This window comes from Dipodomys ordii, unplaced genomic scaffold, assembly GCF_000151885.1.
Source record: "Dipodomys ordii isolate 6190 unplaced genomic scaffold, Dord_2.0 Scaffold6, whole genome shotgun sequence".
NCBI classification, from domain to species: Eukaryota; Metazoa; Chordata; class Mammalia; order Rodentia; family Heteromyidae; genus Dipodomys; species Dipodomys ordii.
In genome coordinates, this window is record NW_012267222.1 from 6,039,494 (window position 1) to 6,065,959 (window position 26,466).

Here is a 26,466-nt window from a genome sequence, read left to right on the forward strand (position 1 = left end):
GCACTCTACCAGTTGAGACACAGCTTTACTTCCAGCTTTTTTGGGTAGTTAATTGGGGACAAGAGTCTCAGGGACTTTTCCTGCCCAGGCTGGCTTCAAACTGTAATCCTCAGATCTCAGCCTCCTGACTATCTCATATTATAGGTGTGAGCCCCTAGTGCCAACCTTAATGCTTCTTCTTTTTTTTTTTGCTAGTCCTGGGGCTTTTACTCAGGGTCTGGGCACTGTCCCTGAGTTCCTTTTTTTTTTTTTTTCTCAAGGCTAGCATTCTACCACTTGAGCCACAGTGCCACTTCCAGCTTTTTCTGTTGATGTGGTACTGAGGAATTGAATTGGGGCTTCACACAAACTAGGTAAGCACTCTACCTCTAAGCCACATCCCCAGGCCCTCATTTTTTTTTAAGCTCTTTGTTTTTTCCCCCAGCCCTTCATTTTTTTTTATTTATTTATTTATTTTATTTATTTATTTATTTTTGGGTCCAGTTGTGGGGCCTGAACTCTGGGCCTGGGCACTGTCCCTCAGCTCTTCAGCTCAAGGCTAGCGCTCTACCACTTGAGCCACAGTACCACTTCCATCTTTTTTCTTTTTGCGTATGTGGTGCTGAGGAATTGAACCCAGGACCTCATGCATGCAAGGCAAGCGCTCTACCACTGAGCCACCTTCCCAGCCCTATTTTTTATTTTTTCTCCAGAGCTAAGGACCAAACTCAGGACCTTGCACTTGCCAGGCAAGTGCTCTTCCAGTGAGCTAAATCCCCAACCCAATGCTACATTTTTAATGGACTGTGAAGGAAAATAAAAAATTTGAAATTTCTATAGCACTTCATTAAAAGACCAAAAAATGACTACAACTGGTTAGAAAGGTTTTCATTGTCTAAAACTTGTACAGAATATTTGGGAGATTTCAGATTTGGCTTCTGACTGGGCAGGTGGTACTGCCATGTGCTTGTATTTGTTCTGCATTGTGAGATCACTTCATTGTAGCCTTTGGCTTTTGTGGGTCCACAGATCCATGCAGCAGCCGTCCTTCCTTGTGCCCTACATGCTGTGCAGGAATCTCCCATACGGCTTCATTCAAGAACTGGTGAGGACCACTCATCAGGATGAAGAAGTGTTCAAGCAGGTATGGTCATGTGAGTTTTCTACTGCACTTTTAGCCTAGTACTTCTGTGCTGAAGCTGATACCTAAATATATTTGAAATTTCTCTTCCCACATTCCAGCATTCTTGTTATTTGCTCAAGGGTAGACCAACCAAGATTCTTTTTGAGAAAATTGGATTTAACAGCTGTAGTTTTCAAATCAGGTGCTCAATTCAGTTATTGAGTCTTTCAAACAAGGTCTATGTTAAGTGCTTTGGAATATAAAAGTCCTGGCTGGGAATGTGGCCTAGTGGTAGAGTGCTTGCTTAGCATGCATGAAGCCTTGGGTTTGATTCTTCAGCACCACATACACAGAAAAGGCTGGAAGTAACGCTGTGGCTCACGTGGTAGAGTGCTAACCTTGAGCAAATAAAGTTCAGGGCACATACACACACACCAAGAGTCACATCTCTAAGACAATGTGGGACAGCACCCAATCCAAGTTAAAGCTCCAGGACCAACAAACACACACATACCAAGAGCCACATCCCTAAGACAGTGTACATACACACACACCCCAAGAGCCACATCCCTAAGACAATGTACATTTTCCACATAGCAGTACTAAAAGTTGGTTGTCTGAGTATCTGAGATTAGTAATGCAATAACCATATTAGCTCACATAGATCCAAACTAGGAAGCAATGTGTTACATCTTACTGTTTGTGTTTTATTTGCTAATTATTTACATACTGTATTGATATCTCATTTTGTAAAGGCAAGTGAAGATGTTATCTCTTCACTGTTTACTGAGTTTCCTACAAGCTGAGACTCAGTTGTACTTTTCCCTTGCTTTTTCTTAAAATTTCTTACAGTTTACTTAGTCATCCCTTTTTTGTGTGGTTAGAGAAACAACAGTTGTAATCAGAAATACATGACACCATTGTAAACTAGTTTATACCTAGTATTATATCTGTTGGTTTTAAGACTAAATTCTCGGGGCTGGGAAGGTGGCTCAGTGGTAGAGTGCTTGCCTTGCATGCATGAGGCCCTGGGTTCAATTCCTCAGCACCCTGTAAGCAGAAAAAGCCAGAAGTGGCGCTGTGGCTCAAGTGGTAGAGCGCTCGCCTTGAGCTGAAGAGCTGAGGGACAGTGCCCAGGCACAGAGTTCAGGCCCCATGACTGGCAAATAAAAAAAAAAAAAGACTAAATTCTTAAGAATTGTGATTTTAACATTCTTTAAAGGGAATAAAAAGGCCTGCTAATGTTCTGTAATCTTTCTAGAACTCAGTCCCCGCACTTGTCTTTCATGATAGTCATGTTGACTTATAGGAGCATAAAGGCAACAGAGTGAACTCTTCTTTCAAAAGCTAAACCCTGAGTTCGATTCCTCAGCACCACATAAGCAAAAAGAAAAAAGCCAGAAGTGGTGCTGTGGCTCAAGTGGTAGAGCGCTAGCCTTGAGCCGAAGAGCTGAGGGGCAGAGTCCAGGCCCAGAGTTCAAGCCCCACGACTGGACCATCCCCCTCCCCCCCCCAAAAAAAAAAGCTAAGCCAAGGGGGCTGGGAAGGTGGCTCAGTGGTAGAGTGCTTGCCTTGCATGCATGAGGCCCTGGGTTCGATTCCTAAGCAGAAAAAGCCGGAAGTGGTGCTGAGGCTCAAGTGGTAGAGCATTCGCCTTGAGCTGAAGAGCTGAGAGACAGCGCCCAGGCCTAGAGTTCAGGCCCGATGACTGACCAAAAAAAAAAAGAAGAAAAAAAAATGCTAAGCCAAGTCTCATGAAAACAAGTGATGGTCTTGGAAAGTTTTAATGAAGTGCCCATAATTTAATGGTTGTAGTGGGCATTAATTAGAATACTTTATCAAAACAGGCACCCAGAGTAGTTTTTTACTGTGTACTATCAGCACAGTAAGTAGCTGAAAGGGCCATCCATATAATACCTATAGTATTCATGAACATATGTTGAGGTTATGAAATGACCTTTTTGGTCTTTATAATTGGGGTAAAATTAAGATAACTCAAATTGAAATTCATCCTCCCTCCTCCCCCACCCACACTGGGATTTGCACTCAGGGCCTCAATCTTGGTAAACAGGGTACTCTATGCTTGAACCACATCCCCTTCTGTGATTTCAACTCAGGGTGCTTTACCACTTAAACACTCATTGTCGTGGGGCTGTGGCTCAAGTGGTAGAGCGCTAGCCTTGAGCTGAAGAGCTGAGGGACAGTGTCCAGGCCCAGAGTTCAGGCCCCACGACCAGACCAAAAAAAAAAAAACCACAAAAAAAACTAAACACTCTGTCTTTTCTTATGTTATCATGAGGTGGTTTCTGTTTGTTTGTACGTAGATGTGCCAATACTGGCACTAAAACTTAATGCTTCACACTTTCACTTAGCTTCTTCACTCACAGTGTGGCTCTCTACCCTCTGAGCCAGCTATATTTCTATTTTGAGCATTTTGCTGGTTAATTGGAGACAGTCTCACTGACTTGTCTGCCCAGACGATTTCAAATAATGACCCTTGGATCTCTGTCTCTTGAGTAGCTAGGATTATAGGCAGGCATCATTGATACACAGAAGTGCATTTATGATGAATTTTTGTCAAGTGTGAAATAGAGCTCCTGAAGAGAAAAAACACTATTTTACCTTTTTTATTGCACAATGCAGAAATCATGAATTATTCAGTGTTACAGTAAAAACTTTCACCTCCTTTAAATGATTGAGAGCTGTACACATGTAAACAGAAATAAAGAACAGCCATAATTTAGTATGAATAGAGCATGAATAGATATAGCATGTTTTCTCTAGTGCTAGTAGGTTTTGGTCTGAAAATAAAGCATTATTTATGATAAGGAGAGCATAGCCGGGCACTAGTGGCTTACGCCTGTAATCCTAGCCACAGGAGTTCAAGCCACAGGACAGGCACAGAGACAAATGGAGATCATAGAAATATTAGTCAATGTTTTATTATTTAAAAGTACTTTGTATAGTTATATTTTGTTCATTAACAATTAAATCTTGCCTAAGAAAGATACTGCCAATAGAAAGTGTAAAGGTACTTATAGCATTCCTCAAAAAAAAAACAAAAACAAAACCATACTTAGAGGTTTTTCTGGATGACCAGTTGTGAAATTTACTCTTGGGATTCCGGTCTGTCTGCCTCTTCTTGATTGCAGTTTGGCATTCCTCACACTCACACTGAGTGTTAGGGCTCCATTTCTCACTAGCTTTTGAAAGCACATTACTTCTACCCTGATTGTTTGAGTGGTGAAGACTAGCTTGATCTCTTCCAGTGCTATGTTTATATCTCAAGACATTCCACAGATACTTGTAATCTACGGCACCTTTTTTGGTGCTGTGTTCTTGTGATGAAAGTTTTAAGTAGGATGGGATGAAATTAGTAGGAAAAGGAAATTGTCAGGGTTTCTAATAGTTTTCTAATATACCCCTTTTAAAACTTATTGTAATTCACTTTGTCCGCTGCTGTTTACACTTTCTGCTTGATGCTGTTAGCCTTGACTCTCAGCCAGCTCCTTGAAAAAGCAGTTCAGTGAGTGGATTGTGAAGTTTGGCGATGCATTGTGCTAAGAAAATCTTGAAGTGTTACCCAGTGTTAGTGATAAATATGGAAAAGTAAATTTGAGGCCCTTAAGCTTTCATATCAGATGATTATATAAATTTTGCTCCTTATTAAATTGAACATTTATCAGGTATATCTGCTCTCAAGTGTAAGTAGTAAACAGAGAAAGACTTTTTAAATATTTTACAGATCATAGATGCTTGGTAATTAAGAACGTAGTTGCTGAGATGTGCAGAATTGAGTTGTAAGAGCAAAGACCCCTGCAAGGCTTAATGTCCATATTGGTGGTTTTCTGCTGTATTACTGAAAGTCCTGCCAGGATACTAGTGTTCATCAAAATCCTCTTCTGGGAACCGTAGCTGTATTTCTCTGTGGTTAGCCTCTTTGCTGGACAGGTCAGCACACTGTCTGAATTACAGACCACTGCAGACTGTGCAGAAAAGCTTTTTTCTCAAAGAGGAATGAAAAGGCCTGCATATTTAGATACAGAACCTTATTTAACAGGATTCCTATTTGTGTGTGTGTGGGCGCATGCACATTATGTGCATATTTTGACTTCTGTTCGTAATTTGGGTTCTTTTCTTACAGATCTTTATTCCCATTTTACAAGGCCTGGCTCTTGCTGCCAAAGAGTGCTCACTTGATAGTGACTACTTTAAATACCCCCTTATGGTAAGTCTTTAAAAAAAAAAAATGCTAGTACACTGAATAAATGTTTTTCTTTCTGACTACTTTAACTGAGTTTTTCTTTCAGGTCTCTGAATAATGTTGTTTTCCATTGCACACATGAAATGGTTATGTTGGCCATGCAGTGCCTGGTGTGCAGCTGAGTTAAAACAACAGCTGGGACACAATCTGCCTCTCCCAGCCCTAGGCAGCCGTCAGCTGACTGGGCTCTATTTCACCATACTATACTCCTAACTCGGCCTCCTGAGTGCTGGGATTGCAGGCATGTACTACTATACCTGGCGTGTGATAAAATTTTGCTTTTCAAAAAAGTAATGTAGCCAGGCATTGGTGGCGCATGCCTAAAAATCAGGAAGCTGAAATTTTGAGGAAGGTGGTTCAAAGCCAGACCAGGCAAACAAAGCCGGGAGACTCTTTCTCCATTTAACCACTAAAAAAGCCAGAAGTGAAGTTGTGGCACAAGTATTTCCATGTCAGCCTTGATTGAAAGAGCTTAGGGGCAACCCCTTGGCCTTGAGCTCAAGCCCTACTACCAGCACAAGAAAAATATTTTTTAAAGTAATGCAGTTGCTTTTCTTAAACTAAGAGAAGCAATAAACAGAGCTTATTTTTTTCAAGTTCTAGAAATAAGGACAAAATGTCAGAACATGAAATTAGTTTACTGTATGTATATATGCAACCTTGTGTAAATTGAGGCCTTGATAACATATATATGTTATATATTATATATAATAATATATTATATATAATATTATATTATATGTTACATATATATTATATATAATATATAACATATATATATTACTGTGTTTCGTTACTGATTTGAGTCTGTTTACTTCCTGAGCATGTTCTGTATTAGTGCTGGATCACAGTTGCTTATGAGACAACACCTTCCATTAAGGTGCTCACAGTGCACCCCAGAATTCACACCAGATCAAAAAAGTTAGGAATTGTCCTGTGATGATGGTACAACCAAGGTGTGTACAAAAGGTGCATTTTTTTTTTTCGAAAGCAAGTCCATCATCATATCACTTAAACATGGGGAAATGAGAAAGTGACAAGGAATTCTTTTAAACAAATAATTTTGAATGGATTCATGCTACAGAGCTCTTCCCATTGCACTTGTGGCAGACAGAACAGGAAGTGAACTAATCCGATTTAGTTCAGTTGTGAGATATTTGGTCTATATTGATGATCACTGTATTATGTAAATATTCCTTCTGAAATTGTTGACTTTTTGGTAGAATTAGCTTAGTGTTTCAGTGAGGAACTGTTAGTGTCAGATACCAACAAAATGTCCTTCTCAGTCAAAAGATAAAAGCTTCCATTGTTGTAGATAGTAATTTTATTTTGGGCCATACTGATGTTTGTACAATAGGGAGAGTTCAGTGAGAGAGAACAATAGTGAGAGGCATGAAGAGAAGACATCTGGAACCAAATCAGAAATAATTGAGGCTGGGTACTGGTGTCTCACACCTGTAACCCTAGGTACTCAGGAGGCTGAGATCTTAGGATTGTGGTTCAAAGCCAGCCTAGGCAGGAGAGTCTGAGACTCTTATCACCAATAAACTACTCAGAAAAAGCTAGAACTGTCACTCTGTCTCAAGTGATAGCATGCTAACCTTGAGCACAAAGAGGCCCTGGGACAGTGCCCAGGCCAGAGTTCAAGCCCCAGGACTGAAGATAAAGAAAGAAAGAATTGGGATTTTTCTCCAGCTCAGTGAACCCTACTGTGTCATACTTGGAGTCACTTAGGGTTCTTTAAAAAATATTGTTGCCATTGTGTAAGGTAGCACATGACAATCACCCAAGCACTCAGGAGGCTAAAGTAGGAGGGTCCCTAGAAACTCAAAAAAGCCAACAACAATTAGGGTAAAAGTTAAAATGTTAAAAGTTAAAATGCTATCCCAGCCCCACGCACTGTGATTTAAATCATAGGGGGCACAGCATGGCAGCAGGATTTTCTAGGCTTCCCCTATGATCCTGATGTGCAACGAAGTCTGTGATGCTCTGCCCTGGACAGTAAGCACTTGAACTTCTGTCTAGCTCCCTAAGCCTCACAGAGGCTGGACTTGCAGGTGTGCACCATCACAAACAATAGTTTAAAATATATTAGTTACTAAGTTTCATCAGTGCTGAACATCCACCCAAAGCTTCCTTAGCTATTTAGCAACTTAGTTGTGGCTAAACCAGACAAAAAGTAGAGTCCATACTCAGTATTGTTTGGTTTGTTTTCTTTTTTTCTTTTTCTTTTTTTTTTTTTTGTCAGCTGTAGAGCTTCGACCCAGGGTCTCGGTACTGTCCCTGAGCCTCTTTTTGTTTAGGGGTAATGCTTTACCACTTGAGCCATAGCACCATTTCCTCAGTATTGTTTGATTGAATTTCAGGAAACTGCCTACCTCTAAAACAAGTGCTCATCATAATTCTCTAAGAAGAGAATGATTGGAACACTGAAGAACACTTGGAATTTTTACAAATACCACATAGCTTGAAACCGTCATGCTTTTAAAAAAAGATTCTGAGTTGATAGCTTGCTTTTTTTTTTGGTACAAAGAAGTTAGAATTACATGTTATGAATTCAGTGCTTCTTGTCAATGTTACACTTCTATCATTCTCCTTTTCCCCCCTCCCATCCCTATACACAAGTTAATTATTACATAATCATTATATAATATACAATGAATATAATGATATTTGCTCATGCCCTTCTTTTGTGTGCCCAGCCTATTACCCTTTCCCTCCAAACGTGTTGCTGCTTCCTGTTTTATTCTAGTTGTTTTTGTCTTTTTGCTTTTTTTTAAAAAAAATTATTATTTTTGGGGGGGGTCCAGTCGTGGGGCCTGAACTCTGGGCCTGGGCGCTGTCCCTCAGCTCTTCAGCTCAAGGCTAACGCTCTACCACTTGAGCCACAGCGCCACTTCTGGCTTTTTTCTTTTTGCTTATGTGGTTCTGAGGAATCGAACCTAGGGCCTCATGCATGCAAGGCAAGTGCTCTACCACTAAGCCACCGTCCCAGCCCTTTTTTTTTTTTTTTTAATAAAAATAAAGTCAGCCCAGGCTGGCCTTGAATTCAAATACTTCTTTTTTGGCCTTCTAAATGCTAGAGTTTAAGGCATGTCCACCCTTGCCCAGCTTGATCACTATTTAAATCCTAAGTGCATTTATTTCTTCAAATCTATTTATAGAATATGTTTAGAAAGTTAACAAAAATATCAGCAGAAGTTATGTCTGAGAATAAAGTGTGTAGTTTGTAGTTTGGGTTATATTTTTGCTTTATTGGGTGTTGTTTTTGCTGTTGTTTGTTTGTTTGTTGAGATAGAGACTAACTGTAGCTCAGGCTGGCCAATGCTGGGAATGCCATGCATATAAAATGCTTATGAAGTCAAAAAGTTCTAAGTCTGATAGCATCATAGAGTAAATGTATATGTTTGAGAGTAGCAGTTAAAGTTGTCCTTTGCTGCTACACAGGATAACAGGATAGCACTTTGAGAAGCAATACATTGATCTAATTCTTTCTTATATTATTTTTAGGCATTAGGTGAACTCTGTGAAACTAAGTTTGGAAAGACACACCCTGTGTGTAATTTGGTAAGTTTCTACTTGATATGTTCACACATTGCCACTGAACCTGTAAAAATACAGAATAATAGCAACTAAAACCTCTCTTAAGGGGTGGGAAGGTGGCTCAGTGGTAGAGCGCTTGCCTTGCATGCATGAGGTCCTGGGTTCAATTCCTCAGCTCCACATAAGCAAAAAGAAAAAAGCCAGAAGTGGTGCTGTGGCTCAAGTGGTAGAGCGCTAGCCTTGAGCTGAAGAGCTGAGGGACAGCGCCCAGGCCCAGAGTTCAGGCCCCACGACCAAAGCCCCCCCCAAAAAAAAAAACCTCTCTTAAAGGCATTTGGGTGTAAGTAGAGGTAAATACATCAGAGGCTCTCACCAACTGCTATTATATATGACATTTCTTGGAATGAAGTATTTTACTACTATTATTTTAGGGAGAATAAGTATTTTCTAGAGCATAACAGGTACTATGGGGAGATTTATTTGAATCCTTTGGTAATATCAGATTTTTTTTTTGAATACTGTCTAAGTCTATCTTGAAACATAAATGTGAAAATGTAGAGTTGGAGGATTTCCCTCCATTGAGGTGGGTAACTTCCACCAGGGCTCCTGACACCTTTGTGCCTTGTGTTCGAGATGTTCAGGATCAACCGTTGTGCTGGTGATCAGAACCAGATGTGGAGAACATCACCCACTGCCTCTTCCCTGCTTCCTGCTCAGCAGCGTGACCAGTCTTTTCCTTGTGTCTAGGTTGCCTCTTTGCCCTTGTGGTTGCCGAAGTCCTTAAGCCCTGGCTCCGGGAGGGAGCTGCAGAGACTGTCTTACCTGGGGGCCTTCTTTAGCTTCTCAGTCTTTGCAGAAGATGATGTAAGTCCAGTGGCTACTCAGATTTGCCGCCTTTGTTCAGTCTCCTTCTCACCCTGGGCTCATTCAGTGTTTTCTTTCTCTTTCCAGGCTAAAGTGGTGGAAAAATATTTCTCAGGTCCTGCCATTACCCTGGAAAACACCCGTGTGGTCAGCCAATCACTACAGCATTACTTGGAGTTGGGAAGGGTAGGTGTTTGGAAGAAGAATGAATGGATGAAAGATGAGTTGTTAGTACAGAACTTCCTACTTATTTTGTAGACAGGTTGCTGTCAATGCCCAAATGCTAATAAAAAGCCCCTAGAGCCAGGCACTGGTGGCTCACATCTATAATCCTAACTACTCAAGAGGCTAGCTACTCATGGTTCAAAGCCAGCCCAGCCAGGAAAGTCCATGAGAGTCTTTATCTCTAATTAACCTCCAGAAAACAGAAAGTAGAGCTGTGGCTCAAAGTGGTAGAGCACTAGCATTGAGCAGAAAATCTCAGGGACAGCACCCAAGTCCTATGACCAACAACAACAAAAGTCCCTTAGATATTTTTGAAGAAGATATGCACTAGCTAAGTTAGCAGCCCTCACAAGTGTAAGGCCTTGAGTTCAAGTACTGGCAAAAGACAAAAACAAAAAAACCATAAGCTATGTATAAATGATTTGTGTCTTTTTCTGATTTGCTTGTGTTGGGAATTAACCACAGGACCCTGTGCATGTTAGTCAAAGGAGCTCCATCCCCAGCTGTCCATGTCTTGGGTAATAGCTACACCCATGCTGTGATTCCTCTGTTAGCAGTGGCTACATTACCTCTGTAGCCTGCCCTTAGTCATTAAGTTTCTAGGTTGAGTGAGAGGTATTAGTTTGTACAAATCCCTTGCTCACCTACTTACCCATGTAGACTAATCTAACTTGTCTCCAATTCCGAAACATAAAAGTAAAGACTTACAGTTTGGGGTAACCAAATTCATTTTACTTTGCCCAAGGCAGAGTTTTGAGAAGTTTCATTAAAACCATAACTACTCACCTCCATGCCACACACTGCCTTTCTGCTATTGTCTCATCTTGGGTGCATTCATATGTGTCTTCATGTGTACACTTCATGTGGTTAAACTGTCCTGAAGTGAGTAGAAGTGGGAGAAGAGAGAATGTAGGAACTGGGCCACGGTCTTACTGAGTTTAATTTGTTTGTCTTCTTTTAAAAAATAATCTAGCAAGAGCTTTTCAAGATTCTGCATAGCGTTCTGTTGAATGGTGAAACCCGTGAAGCCGCCCTGGGTTACATGGCAGCTGTCGTCAATGCCAATATAAAGAAAGCACAGATGCAGGTAAGGTTTCTGAGACACTTTTGCTTTCACTTGCTCCCTAAATCCCTTCTACCATGACTTGCTCATGGTGGAATACCAGATAGGAGGTACAGTTGTGATTTTTGATCAGGTACTGGGGAAGGCTTTTCTGAAGTGGTGACATCTGAATTGAGCCCTGACTGATGGGAAAGAGCCAGCCATTGTAAAGTTAGGGGGGAAAAAAGCCTTCTAGATGACTATAAGGCACCAAGGTGGAAATGAGCTGCTTTGGTGCAACCCCCGTACACAATGGGCTTTTTGTGGCTGGGAAAGTGCAGTCACGGAGTTGGGATTGGGCTCATATATTAGGACTGTAAGGAGAATCTGTGAGTGCAAAATGAAGTCTGGAGCAGACTCAAGGAGGCCAGTTACTAGGTCATAAGTACAGTAGTTTTGGTAATAAAGGCTGAGAATGGGGCTATGTGGTCTGAGTGGACAGGTCAAAAGGAGGGGCACCCTTCTTACATTTTCGTGGAGCCTGAACTCGGCCTGGATGCTATCCTTCAGCTCTTCAACTCAAGGCTAGCGCTCTACCACTTGAGCCATAGCACCACTTCCGGCTTTTTCTGCTTATATGGTGCTGAGGAATCGAACCCAGGGCTTCATGCAAGCACTACCACTGAGCCACCTTCCCAGCCCCCTTTCCTACATTATTAATAAACTAATATATGCTCTGTACATCACCTTTATAATAACAATTTAAAAGTAAAAATTGAAAATATTGAACAGGGCTGGGAAGGTGGCTCAGTGGTAGAGCGCTTGCCTTGCATACCTGAGGCCTTGGGTTCGATTCCTCAGCACCACATAAGCAAAAAGAAAAAAGCCGGAAGTGGCGCTGTGGCTCAAATGGTAGAGTGCTAGCCTTGAGCTGAAGAGCTGAGGGACAGCGCCCAGGCCCAGAGTTCAGGCCCCACGACCAGACCCCCCCCCCCAAAAAAAAGAAAAATATTGAACAATAAATGATGTGACTCAGAAGCAGAAAAAAAATGGTAGTCTTATCATTTCTAAAACTGAGACCTGGGTTCTGTGCCTTGGTTTTCCCATCTACTTACTGAGTGGAGATGATAGTGATACCTGCCCTGTAGGTGAAGCACCTGTAAAGCTGTTAGACCAGCAATCACTTAGGTGGTGTTAGTCATCTTATAATTGTTCTGTTATTAATGCTACCAGCTAGAGAAATTAATTGGATTACTTGGTAACAAGTAGAATTATTTGTTCTGGTGGTTTTCATGGGAAATAAAAAGGACAACATTTAGTGTGCTTCTACGTACTAATCTTGAGGCTTTGAGGTTAATTGCTTACATCCTCTGACATTTGTTTCCTCCCCTGTAAAGTATGATGTAGCATTTGACCATTGGGGTCATCGTGAAGCATGGGTCATGTTCCTCAATTGACAGTGACCACATGTGCTCTTATTGGCTTTAGAGGATACTGTGGTGTTTGTTCCAAAATTTGTGTTCAGATTGGTATTTCAAGTAACTTTTTTTTCATACTTCACAGACAGATGATAGATTGGTATCTACAGATGGATTTATGCTCAATTTCCTTTGGGTACTACAGCAGCTAAGTACAAAAATCAAGTTAGAAACAGTTGATCCCACATATATATTCCACCCAAGATGTCGGATTACACTTCCTAATGATGAGACGCGAGTGAATGCAACAATGGAGGATGTGAACGACTGGCTGAGTGAACTTTGTGAGTAGCATGTTCATTGCTGGGTCATGAGCTCTACCAGCCTTTTACCTGGATGCATTTGTGACATAAGTTCACACTAAACACTTATGTAAGCTGGATGCAGGTGCTCACACCTGTAATCCTAGCTACTCAGGAGGCTGAGATCTGAGGGTTGCGTTTCAAAACTAGCCCAGGCAAAGAAAGTCCATGAGACTCCTTATCTCCAATTAACCACCAGAAAACCAGAAGTGGCATTGTGGCTCCAAGTGGTAGAACCCCACTAGCCTTGAACTGAAGAGCTCAGGGACAGCACCTAGGCCCAGAGTTGAAGACCCACAACCAACTAACTAACTAAATAAATACTTATACAGTGAAAAAGTCCTTACTTTTTTAGGCCAAAACAGATACATAGAACATGTGAATGGGAATGTATTATTTTGAGTTATAAAAAAAAATTTAAATGATAGCAACTGTGTTATTACATAGATTGATTTTAGAATTATCTGCTGGGTGCTAGTGGCTCATGTCTGTAATCCTAACTGCTTAGAAGATTAGTCCTAGAGGATCAAGCTTTGAAGCCAGTCCAGATAGAAGAGTTCTTGAGACAGTATTTCTAATGAACTGGCAAAATAATGGACTGGAGATGTGACTGAAGTGGTAGAGCACTATAGCAAGAAAGCTGAGCAAGAGCATGAGATCCTGACCTCAAGCCCCAGCACTGGCAACAAGAAAAAAAAAATCTCATTAGATACTTCATGATGAATGAATATGTTTGTAAAATATGAGTGTTTTGAAGGTATGATAATATTAATCTTCTCTATTGGTAACATAGCATATATTGTTTAATAATAGATATCAAAATCCACTCTACTACTTGACACAGCACCACTTCTGGCTTTTTCTGTTTATGTGGTACTGAGGAATAGAACCCAGGGCTTCATGCATGCTAGACAAGCACTGTATCACTAAGCCATATTCTCAGCCCATACACATGCTATTTTTAATGGAGAAAAATTAGAAACTACAAACATGCAGGGGAATGTATTAATGTAACCTAGTTCTACTTTGAGATTTTTTTTTGCGGGGGGGCGGGGGGAAGTCCGGTCATGGGGCCTGAATTCTGGGCCACTGTCCCTGAGCTCTTCAGCTCAAGGCTAGCACTCTGCCACTTGAGCCACAGCACCACTTCCGGCTTTTTTCTTTGTGCTTATGAGGTGCTGAGGAATCGAACCCAGGGCCTCATGCATGCAAGGCAAGCATTCTACCACTGAGCTACTTTCCCAGCCCCTACTTTGAGATTTATGTACTTAAATGCTAGTGTATTTGAGATATTTTTATACTGAAAATTGAGAATGATTTTATAAAGTACACCAGAAAATGTACCATAAAAGTCTGTTAGTAGAAATCTATATAAACATTTAAATAGAATACCTGCTAATTGATGAAAATATGCTTAAACTTTTGGAAAATTCAAGAGTAATTTTCTAAACTAAATATTTGCATTGTTTTATACTTAGAATAGATTTGACTGGGGCTGGGAAGGTGGCTCAGTGGTAGAGCGCTTGCCTTGCATGCCTGAGGCCCTGGGTTTGATTCCTCAGCACCACATAAACAAAAAGAAAAAAGCCGGAAGTGGCGCTGTGGCTCAAGTGGTAGAGCGTTAGCCTTGAGCTGAAGAGCAGAGGGACAGCGCCCAGGCCCAGAGTTCAGGCCCCACAACCGGACCAAAAAAAAAAAGAATAGATTTGACTTAGGGAATCTTGTTATTTTTCCTAGATGGAGACCAGCCTCCATTTTCTGAGCCAAAATTCCCCACAGAATGCTTCTTTCTCACCCTACATGCTCACCACCTCTCTATTCTGCCCAGTTGTCGTCGCTACATCCGCAGACTCCGCGCCATCCGGGAGCTGAATAGGTAGGTGCCTTGTTGCCATGTCCTGGCATTGCCTACTTCTGCTTCTTCTAAGGGAGCAGTGCCATTGTGTGCAGAGGATTTGAATGTGGGGCTTATATGTTACAGTGGATTATCTGCCTCCTCTGCCATGTCTGTATTCCTAAGTGTCCTCAAGTCTTCGCTGGTTAAAGTGATTCAAACCTTGATTCCTGGGAGTTCTGGATCCTAGGTGAGACTGTTCCAACTTCCCATGTCCTTCCACTAGACATGGCTTTCACATGAGCCATTTCCGAGATTCTCCAGGTTTCTAGACTTCCCCCTACCCACTTAGACTTGAAAACAGTAACCTTGTTTTCTCACGTAATCACAACAGTTCATTCCTTCCAGCATGTATTTCCCCTTTTGGTCTGTTTGCTGTGGCAAGAGGAGTCCAAATGGCCATATAGCAGCCTCTGTTCTTATGCTTTAGCACTACTGTTCTATACCAATCCAAGTATTTCTTTCCGAATACCAGCATTATGGGAATTATGGGAATATAGAAGAAACCCTTTTTTTTAAATAGGGTTTTTGAATAGAATTTCAAAGAATAATTGAAGCCACTGCTACTTTTTAGATTAGTTTTGTCTGTGAGAGGAACATTTCACATCTGTACATGTTTAACCTTATACCTACCCACCTAAAAAGTACTTATCCTAGCATTTACTTCATAGATTCTTTAAGATTCTTCTACACATAATCATGTAAATGGTGGCAGTACTTTGCTTTATGATTTAGTACACTGACTATGTTTTTTTAAATAAAATATACATTAGATCCTCTTTGTTCTTAGGAAATAAGTTTCAAGACCCTCAGTGGATACATTAAACCCTGGACACTGTCAACCTTTATATGTATTATGTGTTTTCTTAGAAATATATTTCTAAAGCCAGTGCTGGTGGCTCATACCTGTAATCCTAGCTACCCAAGAAGCTGAGATCTGAGGATCACAATTGAAAGCCAGACTAGGCAAGAAAGTCCCTGAGATTCTATCTTCAGTTAACCACCTCAAAACCTTAAGTAGAGTTGTGGCTCAAAGTAGTAGAATGCTAACCTTGAGCAGAAGAGCTCAGGGACAGCACCCAGGCCCAGACTTCAAGCCCCACAGCCAACAACAACAACAAAATATGACCCGTCTGTCTGTCTTTCTATATTTGTCTTACTTTGAGTTTTATTGTGCTGTACTAACTGAGCATGGCTGAATACATGGAAAATGGAGCACTGAATAATGGGGGAATGACCTGTAACCTTCTTGAGATTTGTCATATCCAGTTTACAGGGGAGGGAAACCTTTTCAGATCAAAGGAATTCGTATCTACTCAGGACAATAGATCTTTTTTCCCCCTTTATTCTCTTAGTGTTGCTGAATTGTATCAGCTGGTTTTCTGATATTAATCTAATTTTTCATTGCTGGAATAAAGTGAATTTTCATAGTATGTTTGTATCTCATTGGATATTTGGTTTGCTAATAGTTTCGGGATTTTTTATTCTGCTCAAAAGAAAGATTGACTTAAAAATTTCACTTCTTGTTTGGTGCTTCTCAGATTTTCCTATCAGGGTTCTGCCCACCTTGTAAAATGAACAGGGAATATTCACATTTCTAATGTATACTATAAGAGGTTTTGTATATGAATTATGTTACTGCTTCCTTAAATGTAACAATTTTGCAATGAAGCTGTCCGGTCTTAACAGTTTACAATGTGGAAATTTTAATCATAGATTAAGTGCTAGGTCATCATTTCAATTTTTATACCAGTTTTTCCATATGTGGGGTTTCCAAACACTGTTACAAAGTCATTTCTTTTTTTTTTTTTTTTGGTCCGGTCGTGGGGCCTGAATTCTGGGCCTGAGCACTGTCCCCCAGCCCTTTAGCTCAAGGCTAACACTCTACCACTTGAGCCACAGCGCCACTTCCAGCTTTTTTTTTTTTTTTTTTTTTTTTTTTTTTTTGCTTATGTGGTGCTGAGGAATTGAACCTAGGGCCTCATGCATGCAAGGCAAGTGCTCTACCACTGAGCCACCTTCCTAGCCCCAAAGTCATTTCTGGTGTTCTTTTTATCTTTTCACTGTCTGTAGGGTCTGTGTGTGTGTTTTGTGCTGGTACTGGGGCATGAACTTCAAGCCTGTCTAGCCTCTCCCTCACTAGGTTTTTCTGCTCTAGGTTGGTGCTCTACCTCTTGAACCACACCTATAGTTTTACCTTTTGCTTATTGGAGATAAACATCTCATGGGTTTGTGTGGATTGGCTTCAAACCTGCCTGTTTGTAGGGTCTTAAATATTTACTGCTGCCTTGGTTTAATTATCTTTTTTTGTTAGTGCTTTTATTTTTTCTTGAGATGCATGCTTCTATTTTTTTCCACCTTGCTTGCATTTAAGACTCTTTTCCTGTGAGCCTAGTTTTGACTACATTCTACATTTTTAGTATGACAGGACTTATTTAGCTCAAAATATTTCACAATTTTTATTTTTTACTTGGCCATTGTTTAAATTGCAGGTTCTTCATGGTTGGCCATCATTTGTTATTGATTTCTAACTAAGTTCTCTTGAGGTCTGAGTTACTAAATCTTTAGAAATTTATTGAGAGCCGGGCGCTGGTGGCTCACGCCTGTAATCCTAGCTACTCAGGAGGCTGAGATCTGAGGATCGCGGTTCAAAGCCAGCCTGGGCAGGAGAGACCCTGAGACTCCTATCTCTAATAAACCACCAGAAAATCGGAAGTGGCACTGTAGCTCAAGTGGTAGAGTGCTAGCCTTGAGCTGGAGAGCTGAGGGACAGCGCCCAGGCCCAGAGTTCAAGCCCCATGACTGGAAAAAAAAAAAAAAGAAATTTATTGAGAAATGCTTTAGAGCCTAAAGACACTCCAAAACAATGCTTTCTTGTTGGCATATATCGTTCAGGCCAAGTGTATTGATCTTTTAACTTTATCTTACCCCTGCTAATGTCATTAGATTTTTTTTTTCCCAATCCTGGTGCTTGAACTCAAGGCCTGAGCACTCACTATCCCTGAGCTTCTTTTGTTTAAGGCTAGCACTCTATCACTTGAACCACAGTGTCACTTCTGGCTTTTTTTGGTGTATGTGGTACTGAGGAATTGAACCCAGGGCTTCATGAAGCTTGCTAGGCAAGCACTCTACCACTAAGCCACCTTCCCAGCCCTTTCATTAGATTTTAAGAAAGGCTTGTGCAGCTTTCAGACTCTGATTTCAGGTTTATCTGTTTTTCCATCTCAGCAAGGCCATCTTGACACCACACCAGTCCCACTGACTCTGGTGGGCCCATTTCAATGGTAGCAGATGTTACTTAGTAGCAGCACTCTTGTGATCTTCTGAGATATTGATGTGCCTCTCACCGGTGTATTTGTCAGTGCTGTGATAAAAGTGTCATAGGACACAGTTGGGTGTATTGTGTTAGGAGGAAGATTTCTGAGCAAGTCATATATGGTAAATGTACATTAATATTCCAATTCTCTCCTCTGATTAGAGGAATACCTGGTACCTCAGCATGATTTACACTAGGTTACTGCAGGAAAGTCCATGAGACTCTTATCTCCAATAAACCACTAGAAAATGGGAAGTGGCGCTGTGGCTCAAGCAGTAGAGCACTCGCCTTGAGCTGAAGAGTGCAGGGACAGCGCCCAAGCCCAGAGTTCAAGCCCTGAGACGGACAATAAAATAAAATAAATTATTTTTTAAAAAAAAGAATCTTGAGATGGGGAGATGATCCTGGATGATCTAGGCAGGCCCCATGGTATATCACAAGGTCTTTGTAAGGAGGCGGGAAGGTCAGAGGAAAGGGATGTGATGATGGAAGCAGAAGAGAAATTATTGTGGCTTGGGGGGTCACAACTGCTAAGCAATGCGGTTGATCTTGGAGGCTGGTATGGGAAAGGGAATGTGTTCTTCCCTACAGTCTCCAGAAGTATCAGCATCTGCTGACTCATTTTAGACTTCTTGCCACCAGTAATTGTGGTGCTTCTTGTGCTAATTTGTTATTAAAACAACACTGGAAAACTAATAAAACTTATTAGCAGATTTTGCCATAATTTTGAGAATTGATTTTGTAATTTCTCCTTGGCTCAGGTCTTGATCTGACTCTAGTTGTGGTTTGGAGGCAGTGGAAGGTGATGGGGGCAGTCCTCTTAGGGAGTTGTGGTGGGAACTTCCTCTGCCAGCAAGAAAGGTTCAGAAGATTTAGTGATTTCGGAACAAGGAGTTACCACATTATGCCATGCTCTTCCATTTGCACTCCTGAGATTCTATCCTTTGCCCTGATTTTCAGGTAGGAGGTCTAGGAAGGGTATGAATTTAGTCTGTGTTGTACTTTGGTAAGCTATAAAAACAGACTGGGCTTCTTAGAAACTTCCTGGTTCTGTGACTTTTTCTTGAGGTGAGAATTAGCCTCAAACCCATCATTTTCTTTTTGTTCGTTCTCCAGCATAAATTAAAAGTAGCCACTCTATACCAAGTGCTGGTGGCTGGTGTCTGTAATCCTAGCTACTCTGGAAGCTGAGATCTGAGGTTAAAGGTTTGAAGCCAGCCAGGACAGAAAAGTTCATCAGACTTACCTCCAATTAATCACAAAAAAAACTGTGAGCTACTTCTTGGCCACAAACAAAAGTAGCCACTCCATCTCAGAACCTTGGGCTACCAGTGTTCATTCTCAAATAATAATTAGATCTTTATCATTTTTAGGTAGCCTTGTTAAAAACTGACCCCAGAATACCATTCTACTTGAGATCCTCCTTAGCAAGCTCACATGGTGTCAGTGGTTATGTGTATCATTGTGTGTATTTCTGTGCCCACCGCCATAGGGACTTCAAAAAGCACACATACAGTTCTAGAGTCAAAAGTCCTAAAATTCAGTTTAGGCTACCCTGTGGAGAGAGTGGTTCCTGCCTCGCCCAGTTTTCAGAAGCCTCCTACTTTACTTTTTCCTTTCCTTTTCGCCAGTCCTGGGGCTTGAACTAAGGGCCTGGACACTGTCCCAGAGCCTCTTTGTGCTCAAGGCTAAAGCTCCACCACTTAAGCCAAAGTGCCACTTCTGGCTTTTTCTGAGTAGTTTATTGGAGATAAGAGTCTCATGGACTTTTCTGTCCAGGCTGGCTTCAAACCATGATCCTCATATCTTAGCCTCCTGAGTAGCTTAGATTACAGGTGTGAACCACCAGCATCCGGCTAAACCTCCTACTTTCCTTGACTTATGAAGACCTTGTCCTATTTCCAGATTCATCCATAAAGATGTCCAGATCTCTTCTCAGACTACCACTAACATTGTTATATTCCCCTCACTCTTACTCCCTCCTCCTCTTACAAGGACCCTTGTTATGACATTGGGCCCTAAAATAATCCAGGGTAACCTCCCTATATAATGGTTCATCACCCTCCAATCTTCAAAGTTCTCTGCCATATATGGCCATGTATTCACAGGTTCTATCCAGAAATTGGGGTATGGCATCTTGAAAGAGCCATTATTCTGTCCACTATATTTCTATTTGATTTTGGTACCAATGAATTCACTTTATCTGGGATAAACAAAAAGATTTGTCATCAGAGTACTGTTGAGTTTATTGAATCATTGGAGTAGCTGGAAAAGATTCTCAGAGATGTTCTTTGAGCCAGCCTGACAAGGAAGCTGTTTTAGTGTTTAGTGGAGCTGCTTCTGTCGCCTCAGCTAATGCCCTCTGCCACCTGCTCTACAAGAATCCTGACATTCAAGCTTTGAAAGCTGATAAATAGCTTTAGCAAAATAGCAAGTCACAAAATTAACCCACAAAAATCAGTATACCAGGGCTGGGAATGTGGCTCAGTGTTGGAGTGCTTGCCTAGCATGCATGAAGCCCAGGTTTGATTCCTTAGTACCAGATAAACAGAAAAAGCTGGAAATGGTGCTCTGGCTCCAGTGGTAGAGTGTTAGCCTTGAGCAAAAGAAGCTCAGGGACAGAGGCCACGCCCTGAATTCAAGCCCCAGGACTGGCAAAAAAAAAACTTTTTTTTTTTAAATCACTATGCCAACAATGTATAAAGCACCAGAAGGAAATCAAGAAAACAATTCCACTTGTAATATCCTCGAAAGAAAGAAAGAAGGCAGGAAGGAAAGAAAGAAACCCAAACAAGGAAGCAAAAGACCTCTATAATGAAAACTATAAAAATCTGAAAGAAGAAATTGAAAGTGACATCATGAACTGGAAAGGCCTCCCATGTTCTTGAATAATAATGACCATATTACCAAATGTGATCTATGCAATTTAATGCAATCTCCATTATTATAATCCCAATGACCTTCACTGAGATAGAGAAAACAACGCACCGGGCAGGGTGGCGCGCGCCTGTAATCCCAGCTACTCAGAAGGCTGAGCCCAGAGGATCGCTTGAATCCAGGAGTTCTGGGCTGCAGTGCGCTATGCCGATCGGGTATCCGCACGAAGTTCGGCATCAATATGGTGACCTCCTGGGAGAAAACAACCCAAAAATTCATATGCAACAACAAAAGACCTTGAATAGCCAAAGTAATTTTAGGCAAAGAAAGCAATACTGGCAGTATCACAATCTCAGACCTCAAGCTCTACTATAGAGCTATAATAACAACAATTCGGTACTGGCACAAAAATAGGCCCAAAGATCAATGGGAGAATCCTGATAATAGTTGTTCTGCCTTCAGTTAGAGGCCTTCTCTTTGTCTAGTTCTGCAGAAATACTGACAACAGAAAAAAGTCTGAAAAGTGTGGGATAATAGACAGTACTGTCTACACAGTGTCATGAGACAAAATGAACTCATCTTTAAGAAGCATATTAGGTGATGCAAGAAGTTATTCCTTCCCTGATATTGAGATTCAATTGGATACCTGAAAGAACTGAAGGAGAAAACCATAAAGATAATCTCAGGGAAGGGCATTCCATGCAGAGGGATCAGCCAGTTATAAAGAAGATCTTTAGCTAGGCAGTGCTGGCTCATGCTTGTTATTCTAGCTACTTGGGCAGGTTGAGATCTGGGGATCTTGGTTTGAAGTCAGTCTGGGCAGAAAAGGTCATAAGACTTACTTCCAGTTAAGCACCAAAAAAGTTGAAAGTAGAGCTATGGCTCAAATAGTAGAACTCAAGCAAAAAAGCTCAGGCAGCACCCAAGCCCTGATTTCAAGTCCCTTGACCAACTTAAACAAAAAAAGAAAGAACTTGCTGGTGCCAGTGGCTCATGCCTGTAATCCTATCTGCTCAGGAGGCTGAGATCTGAGGATTTTTTTTTGTGGTTCAAAACCAGCCCCAGGGAAAGTCTGTAAGTCTCTATTTCTATTCATCTCCAGTTAACCACCAGAAAACTGGAAGTGGTGCTGTGGCTCAAAGTGGTAGAGCACTCACCTTGAGCAAAAAGAGCTCAGGAACAGACACCACCTGAGCCCCATGTTAAAGCCCCACTGCTGACAAAGTCAAAAATAGAGCTGTGGCTCAAGTGGTACTAGTGCTAGCCTTGAGCAAAAAGAAGCTCATTGACAATTCGAAGGCCCTGAGTTTGAGCTCCAGAGCTAGCACATTAAAAAAAGAAAAAAGAACAGAAGGAAGAAATCGGGCTGGTTTGTTCCTATCTCTTGGAGAGGCCTGCTAGGAACAGGACTTCTAAAAGGCAAAATGTCTGGAAGGCTATGGTGCAAGGCCATTTTTGCTGGCTATAAGCAGGGTTTCTGGAACCAAAGGGAGCACACGGCTCTCTAAAATTGAAGGCATTTATGCCCGAGGTGATACCAATTTCTACTTGGGCAAGAGATGTGCTTATGTATACAAAGCAAAATACAACACAGTGACTCCTGGCAGCAAACCTAACAAAACCAGAGTAATCTAGGGAAAGGTAACGTGTGCCCATGGAAACAGTGGCATGGTTTGCGCCAAATTCCGAAGCAACCTTCCTGCTAAGGCCATTGGACACAGAATCCGTGTGATGCTGTACCCCCTCCAGAATATAAACTAATGAAAATTAAATAAAGTAAATCTGTGCTCTTGTGAAAAAAAAGAAAAGAAAAGGAAGACTTCTAGTAAAATAGCCTTTGACTCTGGCAATCAAGAAATTTTAGTTTTACTAAAGTTTAGTTACAAAAAATTTTTCTCAGCTGGGTGCTGGTAGCTCATGCCCATCATCCTAGGTACGCAGGAGGCTGAGATCTGAGGATCATGGTTCAAAGCCAGCCTGGGCAGGAATGTCCGTGAGACTCTTGTCTCCAATAAACCATTCAGAAAACCAGAAATGGTGCTGTGGCTCAAGTGGTAGAGCACTAGCCTTGAGCTGAAGAACTGAGGGCCAGTGCCCAGGCCCAGAGTTCAAGTATACAACTGCCAAAAAAAAAAAATTCTCCCTCTCAGAAAGCTAAGGGAAGGTGTGCTTTTTTCCAGAGAATGTTATGAATATTACAGTTCATCAGATTTAAAGCACTAAAAATTTTAAGACATATCCTTATTTGTTTTTTGGTTTTGGGGTTTTGTTTTTGTTTTTTGCCAGTCATGGTACCTGAATTCTGGGCCTGGGCACTGTCCCTCAGCTCTTCAGCTCAAGGCTAGTGTTCTGCCACTTGAACCACAGCACCACTTCCAACTTTTTCTGCTTATATGGTGCTGAGGAATCGAACCTAGGGCCTCATGCATGCAAGGCAAGCACTCAACCACAGAGCCACCTTCCCAGCCCCATATCCTTATTTTAAAAACCAATAAGAAGAAAAATTTTACCAATTAAATCATAAATTGGGGCTGGGAAAGTGGCTCAGTGGTAGAGCACTTGCCTTGCATGCATGAGGCCCTGGGTTTGATTCCTCAGCACCACATATGCAAAAAGAAAAAAGCCAAAAGTGGCGCTGTGGCTCAAGTGGTAGAGCGCTAGCCTACCACTTCACTTGAGCTGAAGAGCTGAGGGACAGTGCCCAGGCTCAGAGTTCAGGCCCCACGACCAGACCCCCCAAAAAAATCATAAAGGATCAAAATGAATAGATAGGATAGATCTCAGTGGTTGCCTTCATTTGACTGTTGGTCTTTGATTTCAGGACTGTGGAAGATTTGAAAAATAATGAAAGCCAGTGGAAAGATTCTCCCCTGGCAACTAGACATCGTGAAATGTTGAAACGCTGTAAAACTCAGCTGAAGGTTTGTACAGTTAATTGGAATAATTAGAGACTAGCCTTATAATAATAATAGTAATTTTCCTGCCAGAGTATGTGCCCTGAGTGAATAGTGCAGTGTTTTATTTTTTTCATTATTTTACTTGAAGATAAAAATAGGCCATTTGTAAATCTATGTGTAATCATTTCAATTTTCATACAGAACATACACATGCATATATAGTGATGATGTACACTCTTAGGGGCTTTCCTTAATCTCAGATTAACATCGCTACCCCTTCCTTGTGTGTGCAGAACACCTTCTGATCCCACCCACATACTCCAGTACTACTTCTGGCATTGTGGAAAGATCTCTCTACTTAGCCCCTCACTTCAATCTTACTTGAAAATGATCCATCTTGAAGAACCTAACTATGAATGGAAATATTTTTCTGGTGAGACTTAGCTAAAAACAAATGCTGGCTGACCTTTATAAGGAAAGCATAGAAGATAGCAAATTCATGATTTCAGGGATTTGGGGTTGGGGGGAGAGGGGTGCTAGTAGGCTAGACTGCTTCAAGAAAAGGAATACACTAGGGGCTCTTAACTGGATGCACAGTCTTCCTAAATATTCTAAGATGTGTTCCCAGGGATGTGTACATTGTTTCAATCTGTATGTCAGTGTGTATGTACATATGTGTGTTACCCTCACACAGTTCTCTGAGGTAAGTATTACAGCCCTAGCGGGCAGCTCATACATGGTGATGCTGGAATTCAGATGTGATTTGTCTGGCTTTTTTCCACTAACTGTCCTGGCACCCGAAGGGCTTCCCCATCAACCCAAGTTATTGAAATATGACAGTAAGAACTAACCTTCTTGAGCACTAACCGTGTGCTAGACTCTGTGCTCAGTGGTTTGCATGGCATACCTTTTGTTTTTCTCAGGAAAAGAAAGATCTTGAGACCCAACCAGCATCCTTTAGCTAGAGAGGCAGGGCCAGCCCTAGGTCTCTGGCTCCGTTCCCTGCCCAGTCACGCTGAGGGCCTTGGCTCCTGACTAATCTCTGGGTGGGGGCACACCTACTTCCACAGAAACTGGTACGGTGCAAGGCCTGTGCTGACGCTGGCTTACTTGACGAGAGCTTCCTGAGAAGATGTCTGAATTTTTATGGCCTTCTCATTCAGCTGCTGCTCCGCATCCTGGACCCTGCATACCCCGAGTGAGTGTGCTCTTTCCTCTTTGCCTGTCTCTACTTGTCTGGGCTGTGTTGTGTCAGTTGTTCTTCAGAGTCCATAACAAAGCCAAAACTTCTTAAGAATTTGTTTCTCAGGTTCAAGGTTATATTTATATACTATTAATTCATTTATATTAATGGCTATTTTTCCCTACAGTTAACAGCTATCAGAGGGGTGAATATTAGCTTCTGTTTTTAAGGCTATGACTATATTATTTTTTTAATTTGCTATAGGAAATGGAAGTTTATAAATTACAAACTAATTCTGGAAATAACAGATCCAGGAAAAATGCCCAGCTAATTCAGAGAATAAGCAAAGGACATTCCCAATCACTTCATTTTATTGTGTGTTTATATTTATTATGAAGTCTATAGGTCACTGTTGGTGAGAGTGACCCCCACCCCTTATAGGAATGGAAAATGTTAAAAAATACACTTGTGGCTCTTTTGGCTTATTTTAGTTTGTTGTACAAAATGACCATTACCTTTTTGTTTCCTTCTAATTTTGTTTATTTCACTAACTTTGAACAAGAAGTCAAGACAAGGGGAAACATTTCACACACCCTGAGCATTACTCTTCATTCATTTCTAGTTGTGGTTACTTTACCTGTATAATTGTTACAGGTTGTGTTAGAGGATTAGGATACTTTCCTTAAGGAATATATTATTGATTAATAGTATGATAATTTAATATTTTGATGTGTTATAATTTAATTTTGTAAATTATGCTCTTTTTTCCTCTTTGACAGCATAACACTGCCTTTAAATTCAGATGTCCCCAAGGTATTTGCAGCGTTGCCTGAGTTTTATGTAGAAGATGTTGCTGAATTTTTATTTTTTATTGTTCAGTAAGTGCCTTTGACACATTATATAATTCTAATATGTTTTTATATGTAATATGCACATATTATTGTAAACATTGTTGCAACTCTCTATTTTGGGCCTGGAATTTTTTTTTCTATTTATTTATTTTTATTTGTATTTGTATTGTCAAAATACCATACAGAAGAGTTACAATTACATGGGCAAGATAATGAGTACATTTCTTTTTTTTGTTGATGTTGTTGTTTTGTTGGCCATGGGCCTGAACTCTGGGCCTGGGCACTGTCCCTCAGCTCTTCAGCTCAAGGCTAGCTCTCTACCACTTGAGCCACAGCACCACTTCCTGTTTATATGAGGAATCGAACCCAGAGCCTCATGCATGCAAGGCAAGCACTCTACCACTGAGCTACCTTCCCAGCCCCATGAGTACATTTCTTATCAAGCATTATTGCCTCCTCCAGGCCTGGAAATTTTTTGGGTTTTTTTTTTATGGTTGTTGTTTTGTTTTTTGTCAGTTGTGGGGCTTGAACTGAGGGCCTGGGTGCTATCCCTGAGCCTCTTTGTGTTCAAAGCTAGCACTCTACCACTTGAGTGACAGCGCCACTTCCATTTTTTTTTTTTTTTTTT

General features: G+C 41.1%; 1 protein-coding gene and 1 pseudogene across 2 annotated transcripts in view; both read left to right on the forward strand.

Annotated features, from left to right (window-relative positions):
• The window catches only part of Ube4b (ubiquitination factor E4B), a 123,179-nt gene that overhangs the window by 67,601 nt on the left and 29,112 nt on the right, over positions 1-26,466 (forward strand). For both annotated transcript variants that reach the window (XM_013034507.1, XM_013034514.1), the window contains exons 9-19: positions 1,009-1,123; positions 5,247-5,330; positions 8,877-8,933; positions 9,657-9,773; positions 9,861-9,959; positions 10,972-11,085; positions 12,604-12,802; positions 14,558-14,696; positions 23,729-23,828; positions 24,875-25,002; positions 25,767-25,865. In XM_013034507.1, coding sequence (XP_012889961.1) covers positions 1,009-1,123; positions 5,247-5,330; positions 8,877-8,933; positions 9,657-9,773; positions 9,861-9,959; positions 10,972-11,085; positions 12,604-12,802; positions 14,558-14,696; positions 23,729-23,828; positions 24,875-25,002; positions 25,767-25,865 — 1,251 coding nt within the window. The remainder of the gene's footprint in view (positions 1-1,008; positions 1,124-5,246; positions 5,331-8,876; positions 8,934-9,656; positions 9,774-9,860; positions 9,960-10,971; positions 11,086-12,603; positions 12,803-14,557; positions 14,697-23,728; positions 23,829-24,874; positions 25,003-25,766; positions 25,866-26,466) is intronic.
• Positions 733-22,668, forward strand: LOC105997077 (annotated as a pseudogene).